We start from the raw sequence: 12,078 nt of genomic DNA, 5'->3' as shown, positions 1-12,078 counted from the left end.
GTCACTGCTGATATTCTGCATGACCGCCCTCAAAATGAAAGAACCTGAACCAATTAGTCTCTTTATATGTATAAATGGCCAAGAGATCCTGTGGATATGCATTCATTTGCGTATATGATGTACTGAATTGTATGATGTCTGGTGAGAAAACGGTTTGCCAGATATGTGATAGAAATTAATTTATCTCATTGCTGTGACAGAAAACTGAAATAACGCTATAATATACGAATGTGTAAGATTGCCCGAAAAATAATGACATGTCATCATCCGTGTATTATCCCTCTTCAAGGCCACACTTCTTTAATTTATTCTTGCTGATTTTTATTGTAGCAAGTTACAACATTCCCGCAATAATATCATGAAACGAATCATACTTTTTCAGAAATTTGATCGTTATCATATCATGAAATGGATTCAAATGATCAACTTGATATTATCATAGTAATACACGTCTTCACGTCATATGTTATCACATCGCATAAGATTCTCTCTTGGCTTAGAAAAACGGTTGATGTTCCATTTTATCTTGAATCGGGATAGGACTGAGAGACTGAGGCAGAGACTAAGAAACAATTGCCGAAGATAAATCTCTATGAAAGAACAAAACCATGGTCTTACATATGCAATCCAAACACGAGGGCTGTCCTTTGTTCTTTTGCAAAGAACAACGTGGAAGGCTTGAAAGGACTAGGTGGTAGGGGTCCGTGAGAAACGAACGCAAGTGCATAGTTTCATGTGCTCAAAAGAGAAACCAGGAATGGCAGAGAGAAACAACTATAGATTTTTGTCCACTTCCTTACGTTGCCACCTTCTCGTTAAATAAGATACTTTGAAATACTCGTTATAACTTTAAAAGCTGCAGATACATAATCAACAACAATGCAGTATTCTAAATTGGGCATCTCGTCCTTTATAAATCTTTAATCTCGCTTTAGTCCCTCGCCGATAAATTCAATTGTTCTGATCATTGTTATCGTTATTTCGGGATGATGTTAAGTTTTCACTCGACGTATATATGCATCATGCTCATGTTACACACTGCCAAAAAACACTAATGCTCGACGGTCATGGCCGATCCTCCAGATTTTGGCGAGCTCGGCAACTCCTCCTCCAAGCAACTTGCACAAGCAACTTCCCGTCGAGCCTTGGTTGGTTAGAAATTTAGAGTCAAGTTATTGATCTATTCAAGTTAGGGAAACTACTTAAATCTTGTGTACCGATCCTATTTTTCTCTATGTTCCGTGTTTCTTTGTAGTTTCGCAATAAAATACTTTGTTGTTTTGTGGCAAATTAAACATTTTTGAAAATATTTTCCAAGAAGTCATTTTTTAGTGTCTAGTTGAAATTCCAAAAATGAATTGAAAAATATTTTCCATTATTTAGAAAGGAAAACTTACCTTTATTTTCCTAAACAAACATAAATTATTCTAATGCCAGTGAGTTGGGCATGGGCAACTAGGGTATTGGACATGAACACTAGGGTCCATAGAGGCTGGGCGTGGAACCTTAGCTCCCATGCTTGGGTCCCCCTCGCCATTGTCAACAGCATCACAAAGGCTGGTGACTAGCGGAGGGACATAAGAAAAAAATAAAAAAGAGAAAGGAAAGGAGAAACAAAGGAAAGCAAAAAACAAAAGAAGAAAAAGAGAAAAAAAAAGAAAAGAAAAAAATTAATAAAATATTTAAAAATTAAATAAAAATTAAATAAAAATGTTTACGTTAGCATTAGTGGCGTTAATGTCAGGAATTTTTTGGCTTAATTAGTCGAATTGACTCAGTTGGTATCGATATTAGAAAGTTCTAAACTAAATTGATTCAATTGAAATGTTTAGAATTGAATTTGTACAAATGTAATAGACTTAGGACTTTCTTGATACTTTTTCTTATTATCATATAGATCCATTAGAAGTACCTTCAAGAAAAAAAGAAAAAACCAATGAGCTATTCACCAACAGGATAAGGTACCTAATTTTTTAACGTCCCAAATCGACGGTGCATTACAGTCTGCGGTAACTTTTTGGTCTCTTTAACTTATGATTTGTGAAACAGCCCCACAAATTACGCATACGACGATGCTTATTTACTGTCTCTAATGTTGCTCTTTGGCTTGTGATCGAGTCGCCAGTGCTGATTTTTCTGGTGAACGATGGAGGCTTATAGTCACGGCTAAGATGGGTTTACGATTGTCATCTATTTTGTTTTTGTGCTACATAAAATACTTTTTTGGTATTTAGTATTATTTTTTGGAGTTATTCCACAACTTTTTACAAAGTCCTAAGATTCACGATTCGCGTGAACGATTAACACGATTGAGCAACACTGTTTTACAACAACACTAATCAGCTACCATGGCTATTATGTCGTGCAGTTTCAAGGCCCCATTGGAGAAATATGTTTCCTAGCAATGTTTCTGACTTCCCTCTTTGCTCGCCAAAAGGATCTAAGGTGTCGCAAGTTACTCTGTGACTAGTCCGAGCACTATGCCACATACTAATCCTATTTCCACGGCCTCTAGTTCGACAAAATCTGCAAACAACAAGTGAACCCTGCCTTCAGGCAGCACAGGAAGCTCCCCCAGCGCCTTGGAATCAGTACGCGATTTGGACAAGGGAAACCCGCACAATCCTGGTTCCCGAGATAGGATTCAGCTTGAAATGTGTTGAATTGGTTCCCTCAAGGAATCGATCCTGTTAGTTGATTGGGAGAGACATTTAGGACCTCCAAGAGTTTTGAATTCTGTCAATACAGTTGATATCGTTCTGCTAAACTCATTTGAAGAAAGATCCAACTATTCAAGCTCATAAAGGTTGCCCAAAGATGATGGTAATGGCCTCCGAAATTATTATGAGAAAGGTTGAGCCCCTCTAGCTCTCCTATAACATCAAGAATCATTCCTTGGAACTTGTTGCTTGATAGATCAATAGTCATCCGGACCAGTAGGATTTTAGGGAGATACGTGTCAAGTCCTTTCATTGTCGCACTCATGGAATCCTGGTAGTAAACTTGGTCCATGTATCGCAACTCCGCTCCATCCTGATCAGTTGACACCATGGCTTTCAGATTTACAAAGTTGGTGCTGGGCAAAGGACCAGTGAGCTCATTGGAGGAAACGTCAAGAGTGCGCAACTGCGGAAAGGGAAATTCAGTTCAAGGGTTGCCTATGGAGCACTGAAGTCTGTTCGATCAAAAGACCAAGACCCCCAGGAAGTATTTCCAACCATTTTGGGAAAGGGTCGTTCAACTTGTTGCCACTGAGATCCAGCGCTTCAAGTTGCGTGCAATTGATTACAGAGCGGGCCTACAGGCCTTCAAATCTGTTTTCATTGAGGTCAAGACTTTTCAGAGCAGCATCTTTGCCGAATGCGAGTGAGATTGTGCCGGAAAGTCCATTTTCTTGCAGGTCCAACAATAAAAGGTTCTCGCTGAGGTTCTCTAGACATCGAGGGATTGTTCCAGTGAAATTGTTGTGAGGAAGTCAAGAATTTGTAGGCCTTCATTTCAAAAATAGAGCTAGGGATATAACCAGTCACTTGATTTCTAGCCAGCAAGAAGACGAGAACCGAATCCGGGAGTGATGGAGGTAGAAACGGCCCCTGGATCAAGTTCAAATTCAGGTCAAAGACTAAGATTTTCCCATGGAACTTGTTCAAAGCTAGTGAGGAAGTTGTGAGATATATCGAGATAAGAGAATGACTCGGTCCCAACATCCCACATCCATGATGGGATATCACCGTGGATTATGCTGCACGACAGGCCTATATACTCCACGCTGGTTGAAATTCCTCAAGAATGCAGGCATGACAGTAATGTTACACCCAGAAAGACTGACTTTCGAACGGTTTGGCAAGACATGATCGACAGTTATGCTATTGCTCAGTGACAAAATGTTGTCCGAAAGATCGAAATCTGTTAAGACTTTTGAGTCTCGAGAGCAATCGTAGGTCTATAACACTTGTCAGGTCATTTCCTGAGATACTCAAGTAGATGAGGCTCCCAAGCTGAAAAATTGAGCTTGGGATTGAGCCACGCAACTGATTACCACTCAGGTTGACATGGTCTAATGAGGGTGCACCGAGGGACTCGTCGACGTGACCACTAAGCCCATTGTTACTGAGGTCTAGGCTCGTCAAGGATGGAAGAGAGAACAGTGATGTTGGTATAGACCCGCAATTGAGGTTATCTGAAATGTCAAGTTGGGCTAGATTGGAAAGATTTTTTATGCTCGGAGGAATAGGGCCCGCGAAGTGGTTATGCGAGAAAAGCAGTTTTTGAAGTTGTGTCTTGTAGTCGAAGACATCGGGAATTGGACCTTTGAAAATGTTGGTGGAAAGATCGAGCAGAGTGAGCCGATCAAGGTTTGACAGAGTTGAAGGAACCTAACCAGTAAGCTCACTGAATAAGAAATCCAATCCGGTGAGTCGTGTTAGGTTACCAGGTGACGATGGAATAGAGCTATTGAAATTACACTCGTTCAGCCAACGTATCTCCAGAGAATGCGGGTCGCCGATGGACTCTGGCTATACTCCAGAGAAGCCTGTGGAGGACAAGTCCATAACCTTCAAAGGGCTGTTCCAAGTTGATTCTAGTAACACGAAAGCTTCTTCTTGCCTGATAAATTGAGACATAATCGATGAAATCTCATGTGCATTCTACTTGGGAAAAGGCCAAAATCGATGCGGCTCTTGATTCTACTTGTATGCATCTCATTTAACTATAACGTAAATATGTGTCATTACGCTGTAGTATGTGTATTCTAACTGATCAAGTTTCATTTTGTTTGGTGAATCTAGTAATCCAATAACCATTATATTTCATGCCATCATTGCATGATGTCTTAAAAGATACTTAAAAAAAAAAAAAATATGACAAAGTTAAGCACATAAAAAATTGAATTAATATTACAAAAGACCTTAAACTACTATATTTATGACAAATTTATTTCGGTTAGCTTCCGTTAAATTTTATTATCAAATTATTGAGTCGGCTGATACATAGTAGTTGACGGGTATAACAGTTCGGGATTTTACCCTCTGTTTATCACATACGTACTGGTTTATGATTTTTCGCGATATTGATCTAATTTAATGGAAACTAATGGAGGGGTAAATTCATTACAAATATATTAGTTTTAGCTTTTTCATGAATACTTTGGGGTAAACTTGTATCGGTTGAGGTTTTTAATTTGGGGTAAATTTATCATAAATGTACTAGGATTTTTTATGATATTAACCCTAAAAGATGAGTAAATTGTCAACCACAATATTCAATTTTTGAGTAAAATTCTTGTAAATCTATATTGAAAATCGAAATTGAAAAATTTATGATTATGATGATAGTCTATGGAAATTAAGTAAACGATTTGAAAATAAAACTCACATTTTTTTACTTTGATATATGATTGGCTCTTGCTCAGATTACAATAAAGGAGAATAAGTTTAGAAGAAAAAAAAATGAACGAAGCCTTGAAATGCAATGGGCGTGGGAGAAGTGATTATGAGGAAAAAAAGTTATTTGAAAGAAATGTGGGTAGTTTTGTCTTTTTGTAAATTGAAATAGAAGAAACGAAGAAAAAAAAGTAAAATAAAAAATAAAAAATTAAGAGTGGAACCTACAAAGGATAATACAATCAAATCAAAGAGATATGACGTGTTGGAGCCAATAAGAGGGTGGAACTAGTGCGAGCCATTTATTAACATAAAGAAATGGAAAATAATATCTATATAGAATTAAAATGGATTGCCATGCATGAAAAATTCCAAAACAACACATGAACATATTATCCTTTTGTCTTTTCATGTTGAAATATTAACTCCAATAATAAAATTCATTGATCGAACAAATTGATTTACATATACGCGCGCCCGCACAATATTAACCAATAATCTCTTTTCTATAATTTGAGATATACAAACATACTTTCTGCATAAGTATTATCTTATTCGAATATAATTTTATAAGATAACGCATAAAAGATTATAAGATAGTCTTGAAAACATATATAAAAAATATATATTGAGTGAGTCCAACTATAGCTTCATGAAAAATAGGTTGGACTGCATATTCTATGGAATCATTATGTAACTCCAAATTGATTTCTTTTACTTCCTTTACATCATATCGTATTAAATTCTTCTTACATTATATGGTTTTAAATTTGTTCATGTTCTATACTCAATTTATCTATCTCCAAATTGATTTTGATTTGGTTCAACCGAATCATGTGATAGTAAAACATATCATGTACTACAATCTAAATATTTGTTTTTCTCCCATGCATGGCACGAGCCATTGTCTAATTTATAGGTAAACCGACGCAGCTAACTATGGGTTCATCTAGGTCCGACTGGCTCAACCAATTTCAGAAAGATAATTCTAATGCTTTTAAGATTTCAACTCAGTCCTATTATCATAGTATCTTATAAATAAATTTTATTATAGATGTCAATCTATATATTTCTAGCACGCATACACAGGGAAAATTCTAATTTTCAGTGGGAACAACTTTGACGTTGATGAATCTTTATTCTTTTTCTTGGGCGCCAGTTAAACTTTTAGGAAATGGAAGATAAACAATGGGAGTGGCATGACACACGGGTCTTTAATTATGTTCTTCGTTATGGCTTCCTTGCCTATTGGCCAAGATCATCCTCAGCATAGTTCCACACCACAACAAAAGTCAATAGAAGTCGTCATGACACGTGTCTTTCATTCATTGCTCCACTGTGGTAGCTCGTCGTGCCACAACGTAAACTTTACTGCCACTTCAGAAGTCGACACGCTTCTCTTTCCAAAATTTTTCCAGGAGTTAGCATTTTCCTTCCTGTCCATTAATGGGAAATCAAGACAAACGTGGAAACCCCCAACCCCATTCCGACCACGGAAGAATTCCTCTGCTTCCGCGAAACACATCCACATTGGTACTTTCCTTCAAAATATCTTCCATCTTTGAGTGCAATTTTGGAATACCTATTTCCAGATTGAAATTTCCCGAAAATTTCGGTCACTTGTGAGATTTTTGTAGACCCAACTGCGAATTTAGTGATATCTATCCCCTTCTAATTAGACCTGAGCCCGTTCGTCGATCATCTCTGTTCTCTGTATACTGAAGTACTAGACTGGGAGCGCGAAAGCTCCATTGCCGTGTAGGCTGGGCTGGTGGGATTGGGTGTGAGTAGATGGTGCCAGTTCAGGACACCAGCATGTCAAATGGTTTTGCTTGTTAGTTTAAGTTTTTATCCCAGTTTAGGAGTTCAGTCCTCAAGAAGTTTCCCAAGTTAGACCATTTCATACAGTCACTGGTTAGGCCCAGCGACCTAATAAGTCAACAGAGACTCCCCATTTTTCAAGTCTTCCCCGAACTAGTTTTTTAATCTTCCAAACCCGTCTTCCACTTCAGTGATTCATCATCGCTCACAACCCATCTTTCTTGAGCCTGCCTATATGTTTGCTGAAACTACAACAGCAACACCCCACTCCATCCAACTGATCACGAAATCTGTCTTCCGCCAGAATGAATACACATCTTCTTCTGTTATGCACCATGTTCTTGGTCGTGATGATCAATAGGACTCAATCGCAAGGCAATGAAGACTTGTACTTGAGTTGCAGCAACCTGTGCAACTGCAGGAACATCCAAGACGTTGGCTTCCCCTTTTGGGGTGGGAACCCATCCAGAAGCTGCGGCCACCCGGCGCTACAACTTGCTTGCGAGGATAACGCTGCCAGTATCACGATGTACAATGTCAAATACAAGGTTCTCGATTTCTACCCCAGCACCAAGGTCCTACAAATTGTCCGGGAAGATATCTTCACAGAGATCTGCCCCCCTAACTTCACTAACACCACTCTCGACCCTGCGCTCTTCAGCGAGATCAACCACTACGACTACATCAACTCCACGTTCCTCTACGATGGTTCCAGCGATTTCTCGTGCACCAGCAGTGACGTTTCTGTGGTAGTTGGGAAGGCCGTAGGGCCGGGAACTTGCTTTGGGAGCGTGGTTTCCTTCACCTCTTGGTCTATATTGCATGAGGGGAATACAACGAAGATATTGCAGCAAGGATTCAAGGTCAAATTTAAAGATTCTGCGGTGTGTACAGGGTGTACTCAATCAAAAGGTGCCTGCGGTTATGACATCTCAAAGAATTCAACGGCTTGTTATTGCCCAGATGGATCATCGGGATCAGCAACATGTTCACCGCCTGCTGCCGGAGGGCCTCAAGGGCAGCCTGGTTCAAAAGGTACGCTTTTCTGCAATTCAATTTCTAGTTATTCGCTTTACTTATTCAATCTAGTTTAGAATTGTCTTCTACCACAATTTATGTGGGCATTGTTTATTTCTTCAGAAACCGTAGGCTAATAAGAATGTAAGGGAACGAAAAATCCTCTGGGTAGCCCAATAAATATCAGGCTGAACGTCACTTTCTATGGTGACTAAAGTGAAATTTGCACCAGTCGTCCTCCCAATAATGTCCCTTTCAAGTATGTTAAAACATGGCTATAGTAGAATTGCTGGTCCCATGACTTTTCGCATAAACGAAGCACTTGGTCCAAATAAAAGCCATTGAATCATTCTCTGTATGAGGAATGAGTCGGAGCTGTTATGATTTCAGGGGAGGTTTTTTTCTCTTCTACCTAACATCTTCACTTGTCTAAACGCTTCTTGTGCAAAATTCATGTAGAGCGACATTTTTGGTAATGCACCTCGGAGGTACTTTTAAGCCGAGGCAACCCTTGCCCCTTCTATTCTATATTCTTCCTCTTTTTTAGAGGCACAATGAGTTCGTAATGTAACATGATCCCCCTCTTTATCAGATCATGTTAACCTGCTCACTGAGACGGGACAGACTGTTACTATTTTCCTAATCGATGAGTCTGCTTATAGCTTCTTACCTAAGCTGACAATTTTCTATGGAACAAGCACAAAGGGAACTTTTAGTACTTTCAGTACCATCTTTGGCCATTTACCTTCATATGGCCAAGTTGAAACCGCCAAGACTGATCTTGACTTTCATCACAAAGATAATTAAATTTCTTCTGGTGATCGAATGGGACCTAGCGTTGGGAAAAAGGTAAGCAAGCCTTAACTAAGCTTTGCTTAATCAAATTTTCTAGATGGCTGACGCTCCAGAAAGTCCAAAAGGAGCTTTCAGTAGACTAAACACCGCCAAGCACCAATAGCTCCAAAGCCTGTCCATCTCCGTTCCACTAAATTTCTCATGTGGAAGTTTCCTACAGTTTGAACTCTATGAATTAAGTCATTACTGAAAAGGCATTCCTCGAATGTACTGGTTAGTTCTCAGCATATAGCAGAGCTAAGTCATTGCCAGAATTGAAGTGGCCAATTCAAGTTCTTCAACCGATCACTTGTTCCATGAATAATGCCAACAATAATGTTACTTACTGTTAAAGTGAATCGCACACCACGTTAATATTAGGCAATTACTCAGACACCCTTGTGTTTTGGCGAAATTACCCCAGACACTCCCCATATCTCAAAAAACCAGCCAGATCATCCCTATCATATTTATGAATTGGATGCAACTATTGATATGCAATGGCCAAGGTGGTCGTCAGGTGGTCGTCAGGTGGTGCTTATGCGGTGGCCACATCAGCCCTAACAAGCAAATACCCAAAGATTACTGGGCAGCTCCTGAGAAGTTAGATTACCATGACATTAGATTCACTTCTACACTTACTGACGTCTGCTTTAGTATAAGAATTTATTGAGAGCAAAAGTTAACTTCATTACAGTTGCCGTCATAACTTGACTCTGCCAAAGAAGCTTAGGAGGTATAGCTATCGCCAGCAGAAAAAGAAAAGCATGCAAAAGTTGCATGTGCTTTAAGGTTATGACCTTGTCTTCTTGTGAAGGCACTATATATGGACCCCCTGTCTTGTTCAGTCTAAAAAAATAAAAATGAAGCACTAGCCTCGCTAGGCATTGGAGTTGTCAATATTTTTCCGTGCAGGAAAATAGAAATCTGAACGTTTGCGAGCATTACTTATGTAGGAACATTGAGGAATCGAAAGCATTTCGTTATTCCCTTGTCCAGTTAGTGTTCTAAACTTCTCTTCCTTCTTTGTTCTGTCCCATGATCTTTCCGTGCAAGACTCAAGAGTCACTCTTCGGCAGTCAAAAGGTAGCCTGCGGGTTACAAAATTTTCATGGAAATATGATCAATCATTATGGGAAAATCATTAAAATCCTAAAAAGATACAGTGTAATACATAAGTCCATTCTCACTGTTTGATGTATTCATAATGCTAAAATAAACTGTACTCCTAAGTCATAATTGATCAATATGGTTATGGGCCCACGATGCTGAGAATTCTCTACTGTGAGTCTGTGACCAAACCCTCTGTAAGTTATTGTAATCCAGGAAAAGCATGCAGACTGCAAAACAAAACACTAACAAGTCAGGCAGCAAATAGATTTTCTATCAAGAGCACCATCCCAACAGCAATTGGATCTTTATACTATCAAGAAATTCGATTTACCATTCAGTTGTCCATCTCTGTTGCCATTGCCTCTTATTTTACTGAACTGAGTGTTTGATACCTGTGTTAAGACATAATTAGTTTTTTACTGAAGCACTAAAAAGATTTCACCAAACTTCTTAGATATAATTTGCATCAGATTCCTGTTACTTTAGTCAACCTTGGAAATAATAGATTTACCTTTTCCAGGATTCAACAAGCCGAGTAAATTTTTCGCAGGTAAACATCTCTTTGATATCATTGAATTTGAAATTCTTGCTTTGGCCAATCACTAATATATGTTCATTGATTGAAATGGACAGGTGGAGCTCTTGCTATTAGTGTGTCAATATCTGCAATTGCCATCATCTTCCTCCTCAAGAATAAAAACGAAATCTTCTCTGGGAAGGTTCTACTCTTCAAGAATAGGAAAGATCGCAATATTGAGAAATTGATGAGAATCCATGGATCTCTTGTTCCAAGAAGATACCATTATATTGATGTGAAGAAAATGACAAACTCATTTTCGGAGAAACTTGGTCAAGGAGGATTTGGTGCGGTGTATAAAGGGAAGATCGGAGATGGTAGTCTTGTGGCAGTGAAAATTTTAATAGAGTCAAAAAGTAGCTCAGAAGAATTTATCAATGAAGTCGTGAGCATTAGTAGAACTTCGCACATTAATGTGATCTCTCTTTTAGGCTTTTGTTATGAACGGAACAAAAGAGCTCTAATATTCAAGTACATGCCCAATGTTTCATTGGATATGTTCATATCTTCTGGAAAAACTTTAAACATGAGTAGATGGAAGATTCTATATAAAATTGCGATTGGCATTGCTCGTGGGCTAGAGTATATGCACCGAGGCTGCAATACAAGAATCTTGCATTTTGATATAAAACCTCAGAACATCTTGCTTGATCAAGATTTTATCCCCAAGATTTCAGATTTTGGCCTTGCTAAACTTTGTCATGGGAAAGATAGTGCTGTATCAACTCTCGGCATCGGAGGAACGGTTGGGTTTATTGCACCGGAAGTTGTTTTTCGAAACTTGGGGAGAATCTCTCACAAGTCCGATGTTTACAGTTATGGAATGTTGGTTCTTGAAATGATAGGCTTTAGAAATTCTAACATCAAAGTTTCCAACAGCAGTGATATGTACTTTCCAGAATGGATTTATAGAAACTTAGAGCATGGCAAAGACTTGAAATTGCCAATGAATGTGACAGAGGAGGAGGAAGTGCTAGTGAGGATGATGATTATTGTGAGTTTGTGGTGCATTCAAACGGATCCATCTAATCGACCTCCAATTATGAAGGTGACAGAAATGTTGGAAGGAAGCTTTGAATCACTGCAAATGCCACCAAAGCCCATCTTGTATTCTCCAACACAACCACCATCACAACATTGGGAAAAGATGACGTTAAATTCCAATGGGAGCGTCGAGGATAGAATACTAGAGAATACAGAGGAAAGCAATGATACGTGAAGTGGTGATGCTCGACTCAACTTCTTGATGTATTTGTCTTGTCTTTCTTTAGATGGAATATGTTTTTCTTAAGAGTTACAAGGAAAGTGGAGAGAACATTTAGGTGGATTTCA

The 12,078-nt window shown here is 38.7% G+C and overlaps 1 protein-coding gene across 1 annotated transcript; it reads left to right on the top strand.

Annotated features, from left to right (window-relative positions):
- The first annotated feature begins 6,863 nt into the window (after positions 1-6,863).
- On the top strand, positions 6,864-12,078 carry LOC104451922 (LEAF RUST 10 DISEASE-RESISTANCE LOCUS RECEPTOR-LIKE PROTEIN KINASE-like 2.4). Its single transcript, XM_018875994.2, has 3 exons — positions 6,864-8,240; positions 10,690-10,719; positions 10,803-12,078. The coding sequence occupies exons 1-3, from the start codon at positions 7,511-7,513 to the stop codon at positions 11,963-11,965; spliced, it is 1,923 nt and encodes a 640-aa protein (XP_018731539.2). The 5' UTR covers positions 6,864-7,510; the 3' UTR covers positions 11,966-12,078.

Source organism: Eucalyptus grandis, chromosome 6 (assembly GCF_016545825.1).
Source record: "Eucalyptus grandis isolate ANBG69807.140 chromosome 6, ASM1654582v1, whole genome shotgun sequence".
In the NCBI taxonomy this organism is placed as follows: Eukaryota; Viridiplantae; Streptophyta; class Magnoliopsida; order Myrtales; family Myrtaceae; genus Eucalyptus; species Eucalyptus grandis.
This window is presented reverse-complemented; position numbering and strand designations above follow the sequence as displayed.